Here is a 17530-nt window from a genome sequence, read left to right as displayed (position 1 = left end):
CGTACACGATACTTGGCATGCTATATCTCAGACTAAGCCAAAGTTATGACAGACATGAAACAGATTTCAAAGATGCTCCACAAAAGTAGCAACCACAGAAATGCCATTATTAGGAGAGCGTGAATCTTTCCAGCCTGGTGGTCCGTTTTGCGGGTTGCATAGGTACATCTGCGGCCACCTTATTGTTCACAATGCATCTTACGATGACCTATTGTGCATATGCTCGAGCTCATCTTGGGAAGATAAGGAAGAACTCATGGGTATGGCAGATGCAGCGGTAAGAGAAGCTGTAGGAAAGCGTGCGTGAAAATCCTCGGATCGGCTTCTTTCGTCCAAGCAATATAATACAAGAACCTCAATACAGGCCTACACAAAGGCTGTGATAACGGACATCATGCGAAAATCGGCCTGTAGCTGAGTCGCTGTATAATGATCGTTGTGGGGCGGGGCAACGTGAGATCGGGAGCAGTGTGGACTGATGAGTTTCCCTGGACTCGTCATGTCAATTTGCCTATGCCAGACCGAGAATCTTTAATATATCCGTAGAATATGCGGAGACTGATGTTGCGTTATCATTGGGCACTTCCTGTGTCCCTGGAGCGCGTCCACTGAAACCATGCAGAGACGAGCAATCATCTGCGGAACTTCCAGTAGTCGTGGCGGGAGTTTATGATCTCAACCCTGTTTGCTAGAAGAGATGCGAGTCAGTGAAGGGTAAATAGTATGTGGAGTATACCTCGTCTCGGATGAAAGCGGCTGGACAACCCACTGAATCTCTGGCGTCATCATCATCCAAGGACCCTGACCCTAACTAACACCATGGATCCATCTACGAGTTATAGCCGGTACCTGCTCGATTTCTTCTCACACGCCTGACGGCTATTGTTATTATACGATTTCACCCTTCGACTACTGCAGACATTATCTGTTATGCGCTGTTCCATCCGTAACATTGGCCTTCTTGCTGCCACCTCGGCGCTCCCACTGGCAATAGCACAAACCCCTGATGGGTTTCAGCCTGCGGTCTCAGACATGCTGTCTGTAACTTTTGGCTCGACAGTCGTGAGCCCTGCTGGTATTACGTTGGCTCGAGAGGGCAAGTCACGGTACTTGAGAGGCCAATACGACCTTGCAATACTAAGACCGTGATAGTCACGCAGAGCATCCCTACTCTCGCTGCAAGCGGGAATATCTCAGGTCAATACATCTTCATGATGATTGGTAAGTTGCAAAAGCCTCGAGTCCGGTCTAACGGAATAATAACACCACCTCGTCGTAGACCTGGATGTCCCAGCCCAGCTTGGGAATGCCTCGGCCGGCCGTGTCCAGCTCCTCCACGCTCTTGTCCCAGGCTATTCGTTCACCCCGAATGGCACATTGACTTCATCCGAGACAACCTCCGCTCCGGCACCATATATCAGACCTGCGCCTCCGGCAGAAAACCCTCCCGTCCCTCATCGATACGTTCAATTATTGTTCCCACAGCCAGAAAACTTCTCGGTGCCAGACAGCCAACAGCAGGCGGTACAAATGCGGCGAGGGTTCAACACAACCGGCTTCATCGCTGCGGCTGGTTTGAATACTCCAATTCTCGGAAACTACTTCCGCGTTGTGAACAATTCGGCCGTGACGTCGCCTGGAGGTATGACCCCCACACCCACGGGGATGCCAGTAAGCACTGACGCTGCAGATAAGATCGCTGGAAGCGCATTGAGCGCTGTCGTGGCTGTGGGTGCAGTCTGTCTCTTTTGGTAGACTGATCTGTCATAGTAAGATTATCTGGCATTTCCCTAAGTCTGAGTTCAAGGTTGGCGTCATAGGATGTAAGCACGATCGGATAGGTTACGTCTCATAGGCTTTTTATGAATCGAAGACATCCTTTCCGTCCTCAGCAGAGTTGTTCAAAAACAGCTACGTATTCCTGACGTTATAAAAAGAGGCAAACATTGACAGAATCCCGCATTGTTGCATATCACAACAATACAAGCAAATATATCAATGGCGGCACACGGAGAACGAACAGACTGTACTTTTGATACGGATTTAATTGGCAGCCACTAGAACACTTGCAAGATATCTAGACTTCTTTTGAACCACTACATCATCACCATCTGGAAATTCCTGTTGAGTGGTGAGACGCTACATGTACTGCGTCTCTAGGGACCGGTCAGCCCAGCAAGCGTGTTCGTAAGTTGTAAAGTAGCGGAACTCAATTTGACCTCCTCATAGAAATAATTGATTCAGCTAGCCTTCGCCGAGAAGGATTTAACTTCTATGCAGATCACTTGCACCCCGCATGTAATGAACTAGCAAACACCGACCCTATCGACACGACACCAAAGTGACTGGATACATAAGACAAAGCGAATGGCAAGATTAATTCTGACTGCCGAGTTTCGATCTTCACAATGCTTTGTGCCTCTACTTTTGTTCTGTTAGTGGTCGAACTTTCCATAGCGCCTGCCTGTGCCACACCTCCGGCCGTCACCAAAGTTCCAGCAAAGTCGTCTTCAGGGGTGAGCCTTTTCGATGCTGAAATGATTCAAGTAACGGACGCATCTATTCGACGCATCAATGCAGTGGATGCTCCGGTCAACTTCACGCAGTTATTCGGCTTCGAGAACAACATTTCATCAGCGGAAAAGCGACCCGTAGCCATAGGGCAGTGCAAAGTATTTCCTGGAGATCACAATTGGCCGTCGCCACAAGAATGGCAAGCTTTCGACTTCTTACTTGGAGGTGCGTTGGTCCCGACCGTGCCGATCGCGGCGCCGTGCTACCAGGACTTTGGAATATACAGTAAGGAGAAGTGCGACGCTGTGATGGAAAATTTCGGCACGACAGAACTACAGTAAGGGTCAAGCTTGCGGTTTGAACAAGATACAACTGATCAACGAAATAGTGAAGCGGATCCAACATCGATGATGTGGCCCATATTCCAAGGTCGAACGTGTCTGCCGATTGATGGGCAGAACGGGACTTCAAATTGTTCGCTGGGCGGTTATCCGAGTTATGCAGTAAAGGTCGAAAATGTCGCTCAGATCCAACTCTCAGTCAACTTTGCTAGAAATGCCAATATGCGGCTGGTCATCAAGAATACTGGGCATTGTTATCTTGGTAAATCGAGTGGTGCCGGGGGTTTGAGCGTGTGGACACACGGCTTGAGAGACATTCGATTCGTTAGGACTTTCAAAAATAAAGAATATCAGGGGCCAGCAATGAAGATCAGCGCAGGTGTTCTGGTACGAGATGTATATATCGCAGCGCAGAAGCATGGGGTGACAGCCATTGGCGGTATTTGCCCCAATGTTGGTCTCGCGGGAGGCTACATACAGGGCGGCGGCCACAGCTCACTTTCATCGAAGTACGGTATGGCCGCAGACCAGGTGCTCGCTTTCGAGGTCGTCACAGCCGACGGAAAATTCGTCACGGCGTCTTCTGAGCAAAATCCTGACCTTTACTGGGCACTTCGAGGTGGTGGTGGGAGCACCTATGGTGTTGTCACATCAGCTCTTATAAGAGTCCACCCGAAGACCCCGGTCACAACCTCTCGGTTCACCATTAGTACCTCCTCTACCGTCAGCAGAGGGACTTTCTGGGCTGCCGTGAAGTCTTTTTATGAGAATTTCACCCGCTTCACGGATGCCGGCAGCTATGTCTACTTCTTCATCACCAACACCGGAGGTACACTCAGCCTGCAAATTATCCCATTTTTCGCACCCGACTACACGCCCACTCAATTCACCGCTCTCGTTGATCCATGGTTTGCTCAACTGCGCCGACTAAATGTACCGTTCACCCCGAATACAACTTATTATGAAGATTTCTACTCAGCCTATGATGCCAACTTTGGCGACGACAACCCCATTGGTTCGACGACCGTTATGCCTGGGAACAGGCTATTCCCACGCTCAAACTTTGTCGATAAGATCAAGTTTGCCGCCACGTTCGACGCCGTGCGCAAAAACGTAGAGGCCGGCTACTTGACGATCGGCTTCGCGATGGCACCTGGGAATCCTCTGAGACAGGACAACGCCGTATCATCTGCCTTTAGACAAGCTGTGAGTCTGCACATAACGAATGTCGTACTTCCTGAACATGCGACACCAGCGCAGATTAAAACAGGTTCTGAAGAGCTGAACATGGTGACGGGTCGGTGGCGAGCCGCCGCGCCAGAAAGTGCAGGTGGAGGCAGCTATCTGAACGAAGCTCATATCATGGAGCCTGAATGGCAGAGCAGCTTCTACGGAGAGCAGTATGGCAGGTTGAAAGAGCTGAAGAGAAAGTGGGATCCGTGGGCAGTGTTCTACGCGACCACTGCGGTGGGAAGCGAAGACTGGGAAGTCAGAGACGGCGACCAGGGAGTTTGGACGCAGAACGGGAAGCTGTGTAGAGTGCGATAGAGGATATTAGACTCCCCTTGCTACCTTTCTTTTTTGGTTACTTCACGCATGACCATGAAAACTCGTGAGTCTTCGAACCTCTGTCCTTCGTGCTTTCTCGAGTTCGAGTCAAATCTTGCAGTCTTGGAGGCAGAAATGAGCGCCATGTATATGTGATTACCTGGTAGTCACCCAACACGAGCACCGTTGAATCCCATGGCTGTTTGATGCATTCATAGAAGCATTTGTCAGCGATGCGATTCCGTAATCCATCGCAGTAGCCACACTAAACCACATTCAGTTCAGCTAGGAGTATGTAGCCTTCCTTCGATGGTCAATGTGCCAGGCACAATAACTTGGCGGCTAAAATATACAATCAAAATAGTAAGTGATCAGTTGATCAATTGAGGGGTATATGGATACGAGTCTTAGCATATGCTTCAGCTCTGGAGCGGTATCCATCAGCATTTATTCGGTCAGCACTATAACATGCTACTGGTCCAACAGGAGAATTTTCTACTGAGAATTGTCCGAGCACACCTAGTAGAAGTGTTGGCCTGAAATTATATAAAGGGAGAGGAGGTTCCGCCATATTCGAATTCCCTATTCCACAAGCAGTTGAAGACAAAAACCTGTAACATCTAAGCACTCCTAAGTCATTATTGTATTAGCAAGCACTTACCATGTCCAACCTTCAATCGTACGACTATCCCGGCTGGGGTACCTTTGCTCGCCAGAGCATGTCTTTTACACAAGCTGTTCGCGTTGGTGACCGTCTCGTGATTTCGGGTCAAGGTAGATGCTCCTCAATCACCTTATTTTCCTGTAGCGTTTACTGACTCACCTACAGGAGGCTGGGATCCTCACAACCCTGATCCGAGTCTCGATCATTCATTCATACCCGGCTCGCTTGCTGACGAGATTCACCAAGCATTCGCCAATGTTGAAGTCGCCCTTAAGCATGCTGGAGGTACAGGCTGGGACCAGGTGTACAAGGTAGTCACGTACTCGACAGACATCCCTTCGCAAACAGACCTAATTGTTGGAGAACTGCGGAAATGGATGCCAGGGCATGCGGCAGTATGGACGGAGGTTGGCGTCAAGGAGTTGGGGTCGCCAGCCATGCATTTTGAGATCGAAGTCGAATCCTGGCTCGGGGAGGGTTCAAAGTAACCAAAGGCGACTACAAGACATACATACACACAGGAAGGCATGTTATAAAGATAGGTATATGCCACATCATGTATACTTCATTTGCGACTGAATGCTAAACTCAATAATACGTCACATCCCAATGATTACCTTCATCGCAGTAGATATTCCCAGCCGCGCTCTTCCACTGCGGATATCCGTCTCCACGGTCTGCGATGCGTGTGAAAGTCTGCGTGACATAGTTGTTCAGCGCTGTATTCTTCCTGAAATCGAATTTATAGCCGTTGGCATGACTATACGTGCCGCCTGCATGTCCAGTCTCGGTACCACCGGTGATAGTGATGTCACAACCACATGCGCCTTTAAGTGTTATGGCTCCGTCCACAGTTCCGCTGAGAATACCCGCGTACGATGTACATTTAGGATTCGTCTTGTCGGTGCAGCCGCCGGAAGAGATTGCAGAGATACCTTGCGGTTGAAGGCGAGCTTCGGCTTGTGCTTGAGTGAGAGGAGATCCGGATCGTTGTTCAATTGGGGTCGCTGTTGCCAGAGTGGCAGCGATGGACACAACAATGGTGCTAAGGAACTGATATACATTAATCTTTGAATACTGTAATGTATGAGTGGCATTTAATATTCTTACCTTCATATCGATATTGTAGCAAGGAACGAGGTTGGGACTTGTGAACAGAAGAGGTAGCTAAGGGGCACCGACGTTTTTATATATTTTTGGTCAAGTTTTGTTTGGTCCATCTCCGTCAACGCTCGGGGAACACAAAAAACATAGGCTAATCAATGGAGCCACAGTGTCTGTCAAAAGATCTTCATCCATAGACGAAGAGATCCTTTCGACGACCTGCATGTCGTCTTGGGGACTTTACATTGGCTAGAGCCTCACTCCCAAGCAGATCTTAGCTCATTCGCGCTCGTCATGTACTACCACCCTCTAGACGCCTTTACGCGGGTGGCGTACGCTTCGCCTGTATCTGTTCCTGGTTTGCATACCGACAAGACTTTACGCGAGAGCTATACTTAGTGGCAGTACACCTATGTAGAAGTGAACGATAGTCGAGAATGTGATTGGTTTCCTGAGGTGTCGAAGACTGAGAAGTGATCGGCAGTATACGAACACCTTCCGATAGCGCAAGGCGGTATGGCGATCATCCGACGGGCTGATCCGAGTTTTTGGATGACGAGATAAAGCATTATGGTTGAACGAGATTTACTTGCGCAGCTGATGCGAAAATCATTGTCTTCTTGTCCTTGACCTGTAGTCTCTTCGAGTTGTACGAACTCATATAGCCAGAGAGTAACGTGTACTCATATTTTCGATGCGTACATGAATCGAACTTTCTAGTATCAACATTGCTTTGGATGGTGATTCAGCTAAGACCTTTTCCAAGCTGGAACTCAAGGTACGGCTCTCCAGTTAATGCTCCGTAGTGGTACGAGTGAACAATCGGTCAAGATCTTCAAGGCCTCATGGTAGCGTCTGCCCATTCCCAGGAAGTTAGCGAGACCAAATGGACCCTCCGAGGTTGAACTGTTTTGACTTTGAAACTTGATTTTGTATGTGTCAGAGCGATGCTTGCGTAGCCTTTTAGTCTTTGCTTTTCGAGATCCCTCAGCAGATGGAGCCTCATAGATTCTCGTTATAGTGAGAAGTCATGTATATGAGAGGTAGATATAATGTACTATTGCTCCGGGCGTAACAAAGGGTATGAGGACTGTGTATAAGTAGAAGTCTACCTCATGTGTCGATTATGCAGAGGGACTGCGAATCACAGTTCTGGAACTTTGTGCCGCACCAAATCAACAATTCCGTAGATTGTGATTGTGCAAGGATAAGCAGTGAATGTGAGCAGTTACAGTGATAGTTGACTATGACCACCCACGCCGAGAGCCCGGCTAACATTGTAAGCATTGCATCTAAAATCTTTGTACTATTGATTGTCATGACGGGTCGTGTTTCAATTGTTGAATCCGAAATTTTACTCGGCAAGACCCGTGAGGAAGAAAGCACACCACTAGTCAGTTGATCAGAGGTAGTATGTTAGTGAAGTCTTTACATAGCTGGTGTAGCACTGATTTGCGCGATTGCTGGAATGGTGCCTGCCGGTCACTTTCATGTCGTCTCGAACAGTCTATCTCATGATATCCCAACAACCAACGGCAGGGCCGTTTGACAAAAATTGTAAATGTATTTCGCAACACCTCTATGCCTCAGTGAATCAAGTAGCACAAATGAGACGCTCTTCCTCTGTTGCTATAAGTACACCCCGTATCTACAATTGTGTTCTTAACCAATGACAACAGTCCCCTCCTCGGGGAAGTCATATTCAGGGATTTCGAGATTGAGAGGAGCAGGTCCTTTTCGTATACGGCCGGATATATCGTAATGCGAACCGTGGCAAGGACAAAACCATCCACCAAAGTCCCCAGCCTCACCAATGGGCACACAACCCAAGTGAGTGCATACACCTGTTGGTGTTAGCTTGGCCAAAAATACCATTTGAGAAGACATACCCAACATAATTAACCATTCTGGCTTCTTGACTCGGTCTGAATCGGGCTGGGGGTCTCTCAGACTTTCCCACTTTGTCTCGTCGGCTTCCTTTATTTCATCCTCGGTACGGTGGCGAACAAAGATAGGCTTGCCACGCCACTTAATAATGACCTTTTGTGATTCAGTATACGATTTCATAATCTACGACAAGATTTCCTACATTCTTGCCCTCGGGAATTGCGGAAAGGTCGAGCTCGACCTTCGCCATGGCCAAAACGTCTGCTGATGCGGACATGTTGACGAGGAAGTCTAACGAGACAGTAGCGTTAGCCTCCACAAGATATTCCATAGGTGTCCGCGAGCTTAAGAGGATGATGTAGAGCGTCAATTGATTGTTACGCACCTTGCACGGTGTTCTTTGCGCCCAGCGCAGTCACAGCGCCCATCGTTCCCACCATGAAATACTGAAAGACCTTCGCGCTCGACTCTCCTCCACTGTTTCTATATTTGTCGAAGCTAGGTATCTTTGTGGTCTGAGTCTCACGGAAGGGGTTGTCGAAGGAGGAAGCGTTTTTCTTCTGCTGGATTTGCTGGACGGCAGCGCCCGAGGCATGTACAGAGGGCAATTGCTGCCGTGAGCACACACGGGCGAGTGTACCGGCCTTGAATGCAAGGTTCCGCATGATGACAGCGATGGCAATGGAGGAGTGGTGAGGTCGACGGCAATGGTGATGTACCCAGGTAGGGGAGCTTGGCCGGGAGCGAGAAGTCGAAGTTCGTGAAGCCGAAGGTGCTACTTGATACGGGCCAATCAGAATCTTTGGCTTAGTCATTTAGTCATCATCTCGACCATGCTACTTTGGGGTTAGTGCAACTGCCATTCACTTCCATATTAAGGTGTGGACTTGCTTGCTCCTCCGTCATCTTTCACCATCATCAACATCAACGCACCATATCGCGTAGATAATCTTCGGAAACTGCTAACATTGAACACCCTGTAGGCTTCTTTCAGCATAAGCCTTCAATCTCAGCTTTCATCTAGGTTTTCTTGCTCACCATCAGCTTGCGCGAGACCTCCGGTCTGTCTCCCGATCTCTTTCATTCTCTTCGGAACACCCCGATGCGTTCGACCGATCATTAGAGCTGAGCCCTTCAGCAAGAATGCCTAGCTTAACGAGCTCTGCGATGCGCGAGGAAGCTGATGCGTACTATGAGTCTCGTGCCTCTGAAAGCTCACACCCTAGTCCTTCCGTCCAACCTGTCATTAAGCCTGAGTCTGACCACGGGGCCGCGCCTGATGTTACCTTTGAGTCGGTCGCGAGAGCTACATCTCGATCAGATTTCATAGCAGAGACCTGCAGCATCAATGAGGGAACAGTACTAGGAGAACGCAGTACTCTCCTGCAATCTACGCCACTTGCGACCCCTCTCCCACCAACGCGTCTTAGTATCACTACAACTCACGGCGATATCTTTTCCGTCGCCCCTTCCCGCACTGTCTTCATTCATGCTTGCAATTGTGCAGGCGTATGGGGCACCGGAATTGCTGCAGAATTCCGTTTGCGATATCCAAAGGCTAACACACGTTACGCTTCGTACTGCAAGAAGAATCCCTCAGATGCTAAACCTGGAACAGCGCTCTTGATTCCACCTTCTCCTGCTAGTGAGCAGAAGAACGAGCCGCAACATTATGTCGGCTGTTTGTTTACGAGCAGGCACTATGGACGGCGCAAGGATGTACCTGCACGCATACTCGCAAACACAGGACCGGCGCTATTAGATTTGCTACGACAGATTCGAGACGCACGAAACGTAGGTGAGGATGTCGGTGAACTGCGCATTTGTAAGATCAATGCAGGAAAATTTGCTGTACCATGGGAGGACACCCTAAAAGCGCTCAGAAGTCTAAAACTGGAGCCAGGCATGGAGAGCGAAATCACTATTTTCTTGTAGTGCACTCGCTATTGACGCTGTCCTTGATATCACTTTCAGTGTCAAACCGTGCTAGGCCATAGATATTTTGCTCCATTTTCCTCCACTATAAGAATTGACGTTCGCAACCAGATGAATGTGTTGGTAAGTGCAGTAGATGCGGTCTTCAATTTTCAGTATTGACGTGTGTTCTAAATGGCTTACCACAAAGGCACTCTCGACCTGTTATACTCGACGTGTTGTGATTTTATTATGGGATTTATGCTATTTTTTACGATTTCGATTCTTCAACAGTATGCAGTAATGATCAATACTGCACTTCAACTGTCCCAAGATCATCCAAATATCGCCGGACTGACCATCAGCTGAAAAACTGTCTATACTGTTTCACTTCTCGGACAAGGGTACCCCATGCTGTCAATGACGTGTTTGAACAACGGCAACATTGGTTTAAGGGAAGTGAACGCGTGCCAATTGACATTACACGAGCCTATTGTCCGCCATTCTTTCCATCAAGGCGCTGAGTGAACCACCGTTAGCTCACCGACTCGTCTATATCTCAAGTCGACCAAGCACACTCAATCCTATAAATTTCACCTAACCACAAACCATCCCGTTCACAGAATCGACACATCTTCACATCTACGAAACTGACGAACAATGCCTCCGAAGCGCGTCTCAATGTTTGACGTATATCGTGTTGCAATGGGCGGTAAACCGAGCTGGGTTCCAAAGGTCCGTCAGGAGGTATTCATGGCTCTACTTGTATCAAACTCTAGAGCTGCAGTCTCATTCTCACGCAGGCCACTGACAACTTTATACAGAAAGAGAAGAGTGCTACGGTCGCGGCTGTAGCTCCTGCAGATGACAAACCTCCTGAGCCTGTTGCAGCGACTGAGCCTGCTCCAGCCGAAACCCCAGCAGTCGTAGCTGAACCAACACCAGCACCAGACGTCTTCACTGCCGACCAAGATGCTACACTCCTCCGCATGAAAGCCGAAGGAAAGTCCTGGAAAGACATTGCCTCCGAAACGGGCAAGCCAGCGTGGGCGCTGAAGAAACGTTTCCCACAGATCAAGTCCGACGACAAAGAGATCGAAAAGCCGGATCTTGAGAAAAAGAAAGACAACAAGAAGAAGGGCAAGCCCAGTAAGGGCAAAAAGACCAATGGTGACTCTGGGGCAGCAGCGGAGCCGAGTAGTGGATCGAGAGGAGGAAATGGAAGATATATGTTTCTATCTGTAGACGATGAGTTCAACGAGGTGGAGTGCGAGATGCTGGCTCGCATGCACGTGGAGGATGCGGAAGCCGCGTTCCAGCGCGTGGCGAAGCGATTCAACGAGGAAACAGGCCGGGATATCTCGGAGACAGATGTGAAGAAGAAGCTCGGACTTGTTTGAGCATGTAATACCACTCGCGTCTACAAGGCGCCCCGAAAGTAACAGACCATTTGCAAACCCTGATCTTTGATATCTGACTGTGCACATCGTGACACTAGAACATTGGCTTCCCATTTCTAATGGTACGAGGGCGCCATTTTTGCGATTTTGGTTTATTAAACATTGATTGAAGATGTGAGACCGTCTAACATGAAACGAATATGGATCGCATCACCTATTGCTGCCCGACACATACTAACGGAAATTGTAGATCTACCTCCATGGGAGACTATAGCTCTGTATATAATGTCAAGCGTTTCTAGGTTGATAGTGTTACAAGAAGGCGTGAAAAGTGCATCCAGCTGATAGCCACTTGGTTTCAAGCCTACAAAGGCCTCGAATTGCTAGCAAAAAGCTTGAGGTTGTGAATTTCAGGGCTTTGATGGTGCTCGTAACATACACAGAGCGTTCTAGGTAGGGGTGATTTGACAGCCCTTTGCCTTCGAATTCTATGAGGAGCGAAGGGATTAGGTGTTCGGTCTCCCAGTTAATTTCACAAATATAGAGAGATAGGATGCTGTTATGCGTTCTTGTCACTCTATGTGTCAACCCAAAGAGCTAGGCAGGACTGTTTATCAATATTCGCGCCTGCTAGAAGCGCGAGAAACAAGCTCCTACATTTCATTTCAATTCTCATCTGTCACATGTTCAACATTCAGGTCATCCGGCCATCTCGGAACATCAACACCATTCGTACGCGTACCAACATTGTATCCTAGCTTGACGTCTTCGTCCTTGAACTGTGCGATGGGTTTTGGTAGCACGAACGTCAACTCGATATTCTTTGCCGCTCGGTTCTCGAAGAAGGCGGGATCGAACAGGGTGTTGGCATTGTACTCGCTCAAAAGTTTGAGCATGGCAGGTAGAGTGTAACCCATGTTGTGATAATGCCGATAGATGGGTGATTTGTAACGTTGGTGGACTTTGGTCCATGTTTCAGGAGGGTACGTACCAACAGAGCGTATAAGCCACTGAGAGTAGTAATTGAGAGCGACCTGTGTAACATTAGTGGAAGAAGCTATTGTTACTGTCGATTGTGCTTACATCAACACTCTGATTCCCGCCAAACTCGGCACGGCGCACAAGAGCATGGAGAACAGCGGTGCTACCACAGACGCCAGTGCTGAAACAGTCAGATGTGCTCAATAAGATCAAGACAAGAAGCATACCAGTAATCGGAATTTGGAAAGACAGGAGTGACAGCTTCGTCATTACCCATGGCCTTTGCGTAAGACATCGAAACGCCGGTACACTGCATAGTCAGCAAGAGCACAAATCCTGAGATCGTAAACGCACCGCATCGCTAATCTGCTGCCACCCACTTCGATGGCTCCATGGGCCATGCCATCCATAACAGTTCTCCCGCACATGGATGATTCCCCTGTCACGTTCCTTCACAAGCTCAAAAATTGCATCTCGACCAAACCCATGTTTCTCCATAACCCCTGGCCGATACCCATCAACAACGACGTCCGCGTCCCGAATCAGCGCACGTAGCTTTTCTTTATCTTCTTCATTGGTGAGGTGCAGACTTCCGTTCCACTTTCCCCAGTTCAAATCTGGGTGTAGCACTGAAAAGTCTGCAACGTGGGGGCTCGTAATACGCATGACACTCGCGCCCATCTCAGCTAGTCCACGTGTGATGCTTGGGCCTGCGATGATGCGAGTCAAGTCTACGATCTTGAGCCCTGCAAGGGGACGCTTGGGCGATGATGGGATGCTACTGTTTTCGGGCCACCAGGAGGGTGGGTGAGCGCCGGAGGACTCTGATGTCGGCGGAAGTTCGTACAAAGCTACGTGGGCGTTTGCTTTGCCATGTGCACTGGCAAAGAACTCTTCCGACGAATAGCAAATGGTGCCAGCCTGACGATACTTCTCGTTCATAAGCTCATCAAGGGCGGCAGAGTCAAAGGTGGAAACTGCAGATTGGAGATTCGCCAGAGTCTGTTCGTAAGTCTCGGTGTCAGGAGCGTCGGCTGGGAGACCCAACGCTTCAAGGGACGGCTCGGGGTTGAGACTTCCTGCGCGGAACATGAAAAAACGCTAGAATAAGAGTCGTAGGGTTCCATACCGTGGACGTGATAAAATCGACCATCTTTGGTCTTGTAAATGTTTGTTGTCAGGCTTCGATGCGGCGTAGCCCCTAGTCGATGCTTATCTGTTGATGGGAATGCCTTCTTCAAGAATTCATCTCCGTTGACATCAAACGCAATCCTTCTCGGCTCTCCATCCTTGATGACCTTTGCTACAAGGGGGGACATGATGAAAAGCGTAGCATGGTCACTGGAGGACGTGTTAGAGTGGCCTTCAAACGGAGAGTTCACTGGCCGACTCACGTATTGATAGTCACTTCGGTCGGAGTCGTCTTGTATTTACGACTGATCAAGATCATCAGCATTGAAGCTTCAAATGCCTTCAGTGCTGATATGCTTTCCGCGAAGCGCCAATTGATGGGTAGAGTCGGCTCTGAAGACCCATTGAAACGCACAAGCTTAGCAAGCGAACGCAGTTCGGAGGGTAAATCCGGGACCAAGTCGTTATCCAGTATTCCCTGCTGGAAGATAGACTGGGCCTCTTCCGGCACGCTGTACTGAGGTGCTGAGCCCATGATGAGTATCGTGGGTGTGACGAGTGAATGGTTACGCTGCCTCGAGTGACTGCGGGGAATGGACAATGCCCTTCTGACGTCAAACACAAATACTGAAGGTAGGCCTCATGATCAAGCCGGAGCCTTATGAGGAAGTCCGCCGTAGCGTGCTCTAGGTCAAAGGAAATTAATTCAAGGCTGGTTAGGAATGTTTTAAAGTGTGGTCCAAGACTCAAAAGTGCATAGTCTATACGCGTCAGACGTACTAGGTTCCCCACTAAATACGCTACCCCTCTCCACAACCGTGCTGTCAACGTATCTGATAGGATAGTGAGTATCTTATGGTGTGTATAATGCTAACTAAAATGAGGCTTCCATGTGGCCTGCCGTTACAAGCGTAATTGACTAAGCACTTTAGTCCCCTTACAACTTCGTAGTCGCTCAGCTTGTTCATTTCCGTCCAATTACTCGAACGTTAGCAACCCAGCTAACTTGCATGTGGCCAGCGCTGTATGTTCGTGTACTACGTGAAGAGGATCTAGTATCGTTCGAAAAGCCAGGCATCTGAAACGCTATATACCGCGAATCCATAACTGCCTCACTCAGTACTATGGAGCATCGGATCAAGAGGCCGGTCAAAATCGCGAATTGCTCAGGCGCGGCGAGTATGTGGCTCCACTGTCAGGCGAATGACTGCTGCTAAAGTCTGAAGCCGATCTTGGTGTGCATATGTACAATCAGGCATATTATGGCGATGTAGATGTTATCACGGGAGACTATCTTGCCGGTCAGGAGCATCACGATACCTAAACCACAAGTCGGAACAGCTGAAACATGAACAGAACTCAATCTGGCAAGTGCAGCTGAAGACTACGCCAAGGGAACTAATCCTGGTTGGATTTCCTCTGCCTGGGACGGTCTCCAGCAGACTCTCGACATTGCTCACGAGAAGCGTATCAAAATTGTCATCAATGGTGGAGGACTAAATCCGGAAGGTCTCGCGGAGAAGACCTATGCTTTGGTTTGTACAGAGAATATTTTCCACGGGGCAATCTGCATTGGCTGAATTTCGCGTCAGGTGAAGGAGAAAGGGCTCCGTCTCAAGGTTGCTTACGTCGACGGCGACAATCTGATGCACAAAGTCGACCAATTACTTCATGACATCAAGAGTGGTGTCCTCACGCATCTCGACCAGGATAATGAGGAAGTTCAACTGATTGAAGACTCGACTTCATTCATGGATCATCCTTCAGAGATGCCAATCGTGTGCGCAAACGCTTATCTAGGGTACCGTGCAATCAAGAAGTGTCTAGATAGGGAAGCTGATATCGTCATATGCGGACGTGTTGCAGATGCCTCGCCTGTTATCGCTGCTGCTGCTTGGTGGCATTCATGGAGTGAGGACGACTATACTCCACTCGCTGGAGCATTTGTAGGTGGTCACCTCATCGAATGCTCGACCTACATCACAGGGGCAAACTTCGCTGGCTCGTATAAGTATCCCATTCACAAGCTCATGGATCTCGGACTACCCATTGTCGAGGTCGCCGCTACGGGCGAATGTACTGTGACAAAACACGAAGCTCTCGGAGGGATTGTAACTGTCGACACTGTCAAGTGTCAGCTTTTGTATGAACTCCAAGGGAACATATATCTAAACAGTGACGTCAAAGCCGATATCAAAGATATCGACATCAAAGAAGAGTCTACGGATAGGATACAAGTCACCGGAATCATCGGGTTTCCTCCGCCACCAACGACTAAACTAGCCATATTCTATCGCGCCGGCTATCAAAGCGAAATCCTTCTCAATGCCAGCGGCTATGCCACAGATTGGAAATGGAACTATCATGAGATGCAAGTACGGAGAACTCTCGAAGCATGGGGCATCCTTTCCAAATTCGACGTTCTCGACTTCCAGCGAGTTGGCACTCCTATGGAGAATCCGAGAACTCAGCTCTCCTCGACTACATATATGCGCATTTTCGCCCAAGCACGAGATCATTCTGTCCTAGGCAAGCTTGCGGCAGCAGAAGCTTCCATCGGGATGGCCCATTTCGCCGGTATGCATTGGTCCACGGACATGCGGACCGCGATACCAAAACCGTTCTTGGGCTTCTATCCTGCCACTATACCACAGAGTGAGCTCGAAGAAGCCGTGAACATCATTGATGCGAGCTCCATACGGCGCTACTTGGTCGGGCCACCATCAAAGACAGAGCCACTACAGCCACGCGAAAATTATGACCCGGCTGTCATATCGCAGAGCTTTGGACCGACTATCATGCGGCCACTGGGCGACATTGCACTCGGGCGTTCTGGCGACAAAGGCGCAAACGTCAATCTGGGATTATATGTTACCCAGGACGCATGGGAGTGGTTTCGCACCTTCATGACTAGAGCTAGAGTAAAGCAGCTGATGGGCGATGACTGGAAAGATTGGTACTTTGTAGAAAGGGTTGAGATGACGAAGATATGCGCTGTACACTTCGTCATCTATGGGCCTCTAGGAAGAGGCATAAGTAGTTCCAAGCTGCTGGATGGACTTGGAAAGGGGTTTGCAGAGTACATCAGGGCGGTACATGTTCCGATTCCTGTCAGGTTCTTGGAACAACATGCCCAGGATAGTAAAACCTTCGAGGAGTCGCTCAAGCCAGGTCCGACTACCAGGTCACACCACATGTGATCAAGAGATATTCTTCCGGATTACTCAGTAGGGCTATACGGTGCTCACCGGGTCGAATGTTTCGGATGTTGTAAGGCGTCTTGTTTGCGTACCTGACTGAGCTGTCATCATACCATTGACCCCCCACCCCTGCAAACATGTTCTGTCAATTGTATTTAGCTTAATTGTGTATTTCCGTGCCTGTCGCCATAACATAGCGTATGTTATCAATGTTACTCGGTCCAGCTGTACAGACAGCACTACTGTACCTCGTTCCTTACTGTCGGGTCCCAGACTCGTAAAAATAGTAGCAGCTAGCAGTATTCGTGTTGAGCGCTCTCCTCCAAGTACGCGTACCAACTAGTAACACCTAGACACGATAGTTTATCGCCCCTGACCCCCATAACTACCTTATCCGTGCTTCAACTGACAAGGAACCCCATGTTCGGGTCCAGGAACAGGATCAGACAACACTCACGTCGTCACCTAAACGAACCTCACAAATAACCTTCCCACCTATAGCAACCCCTACCATTCGTTCATCCTGCCCCTTTCCCCTGGCCGTGAACCCCAGATCTCCAGAGCAGGGTCTCCTTGACCATCGCAAGGGCCAACTCGCCTCCCAAAACTCTCCTTCTCTACCCAGTCCTCTCCGCCCCCTAACCTTGGCAATAATCTCTCGTCAGCAATCCCACGCCATGTCAAGATACCGGCAGGGTCCCCAGTATTACCCCGTGAGGATCCGTACTGGGATACAGTACTGCGAAAGACCCTATACGAGATCTAGATGGTGATACAGGAGCGGATACCCTGTGGCGTGAGTACGACCAGTAGGAGAAAGCGCCGTGTTTGGTGGGAGAAATGCGC

At 49.1% G+C, this 17530-nt stretch overlaps 8 protein-coding genes across 8 annotated transcripts; 4 read left to right on the top strand and 4 right to left on the bottom strand.

The window, feature by feature from the left end:
• Positions 1-930: 930 nt before the first annotated feature.
• On the top strand, positions 931-4403 carry EJ05DRAFT_490472 (uncharacterized protein; the record flags this gene model as incomplete). Its single annotated transcript, XM_033745879.1, has 7 exons — positions 931-1075; positions 1153-1221; positions 1280-1728; positions 1775-1823; positions 2161-2187; positions 2440-2851; positions 2903-4403. 7 exons carry the CDS (start codon positions 931-933, stop codon positions 4401-4403), a joined length of 2652 nt encoding a protein of 883 aa, XP_033595518.1.
• A 662-nt stretch (positions 4404-5065) lies between these two features.
• EJ05DRAFT_505477 (putative L-PSP endoribonuclease family protein) lies at positions 5066-5555 on the top strand (the record flags this gene model as incomplete). The annotated part of the gene is made up of 2 exons (XM_033747707.1): positions 5066-5177; positions 5233-5555. The coding sequence occupies 2 exons, from the start codon at positions 5066-5068 to the stop codon at positions 5553-5555; spliced, it is 435 nt and encodes a 144-aa protein (XP_033595517.1).
• Positions 5556-5655: 100 nt separating this feature from the next.
• On the bottom strand, positions 5656-6164 carry EJ05DRAFT_533818 (uncharacterized protein; the record flags this gene model as incomplete). Its single annotated transcript, XM_033749142.1, has 2 exons — positions 5656-6074; positions 6146-6164. 2 exons carry the CDS (start codon positions 6162-6164, stop codon positions 5656-5658), a joined length of 438 nt encoding a protein of 145 aa, XP_033595516.1.
• A 1268-nt stretch (positions 6165-7432) lies between these two features.
• On the bottom strand, positions 7433-8775 carry EJ05DRAFT_480774 (ubiquinol-cytochrome c r). The gene is made up of 4 exons (XM_033744935.1): positions 8444-8775; positions 8261-8349; positions 8061-8211; positions 7433-8015 (listed from the first exon to the last, which is right to left on the bottom strand). The coding sequence occupies exons 1-4, from the start codon at positions 8721-8723 to the stop codon at positions 7834-7836; spliced, it is 702 nt and encodes a 233-aa protein (XP_033595515.1). The 5' UTR covers positions 8724-8775; the 3' UTR covers positions 7433-7833.
• Positions 8776-8974: 199 nt separating this feature from the next.
• Positions 8975-10104, top strand: EJ05DRAFT_480773 (uncharacterized protein). Its single transcript, XM_033744934.1, has one exon. The coding sequence runs from the start codon at positions 9202-9204 to the stop codon at positions 9991-9993; it is 792 nt and encodes a 263-aa protein (XP_033595514.1). The 5' UTR covers positions 8975-9201; the 3' UTR covers positions 9994-10104.
• A 517-nt stretch (positions 10105-10621) lies between these two features.
• EJ05DRAFT_231176 (uncharacterized protein) lies at positions 10622-11410 on the bottom strand. Its single transcript, XM_033739977.1, has one exon. It carries the CDS (start codon positions 11258-11260, stop codon positions 10748-10750), a length of 513 nt encoding a protein of 170 aa, XP_033595513.1. The 5' UTR covers positions 11261-11410; the 3' UTR covers positions 10622-10747.
• Positions 11411-12037: 627 nt separating this feature from the next.
• Positions 12038-14019, bottom strand: EJ05DRAFT_445630 (CoA-transferase family III; the record flags this gene model as incomplete). Its single annotated transcript, XM_033742187.1, has 6 exons — positions 12038-12406; positions 12456-12534; positions 12581-12663; positions 12708-13432; positions 13483-13694; positions 13748-14019. The coding sequence occupies 6 exons, from the start codon at positions 14017-14019 to the stop codon at positions 12038-12040; spliced, it is 1740 nt and encodes a 579-aa protein (XP_033595512.1).
• A 417-nt stretch (positions 14020-14436) lies between these two features.
• Positions 14437-16684, top strand: EJ05DRAFT_515240 (DUF1446-domain-containing protein; the record flags this gene model as incomplete). Its single annotated transcript, XM_033748584.1, has 4 exons — positions 14437-14663; positions 14711-14785; positions 14841-15019; positions 15077-16684. Exons 1-4 carry the CDS (start codon positions 14609-14611, stop codon positions 16682-16684), a joined length of 1917 nt encoding a protein of 638 aa, XP_033595511.1. The 5' UTR covers positions 14437-14608.
• Positions 16685-17530: the final 846 nt, after the last annotated feature.

This window comes from Pseudovirgaria hyperparasitica (genome assembly GCF_010093815.1).
Source record: "Pseudovirgaria hyperparasitica strain CBS 121739 unplaced genomic scaffold EJ05scaffold_24, whole genome shotgun sequence".
In the NCBI taxonomy this organism is placed as follows: domain Eukaryota; kingdom Fungi; phylum Ascomycota; class Dothideomycetes; order Acrospermales; family Acrospermaceae; genus Pseudovirgaria; species Pseudovirgaria hyperparasitica.
This window is presented reverse-complemented; position numbering and strand designations above follow the sequence as displayed.

Excerpts from the sequence above, each read along its gene's own strand:
- EJ05DRAFT_480773 (XM_033744934.1), top strand. The coding sequence starts at position 9,202 with ATGCCTAGCTTAACGAGCTCTGCGATGCGCGAGGAAGCTGATGCGTAC.
- EJ05DRAFT_480774 (XM_033744935.1), bottom strand. The coding sequence starts at position 8,723 with ATGCGGAACCTTGCATTCAAGGCCGGTACACTCGCCCGTGTGTGCTCA. Across the intron at positions 8,350-8,443 it reads CGCAAAGAACACCGTGCAAG|ACTTCCTCGTCAACATGTCC; the intron begins GTGCGTAACAAT and ends CTGTCTCGTTAG. Across the intron at positions 8,016-8,060 it reads AGAATGGTTAATTATGTTGG|GTGTATGCACTCACTTGGGT; the intron begins GTATGTCTTCTC and ends TAACACCAACAG.
- EJ05DRAFT_231176 (XM_033739977.1), bottom strand. The coding sequence starts at position 11,260 with ATGCGAGCCAGCATCTCGCACTCCACCTCGTTGAACTCATCGTCTACA.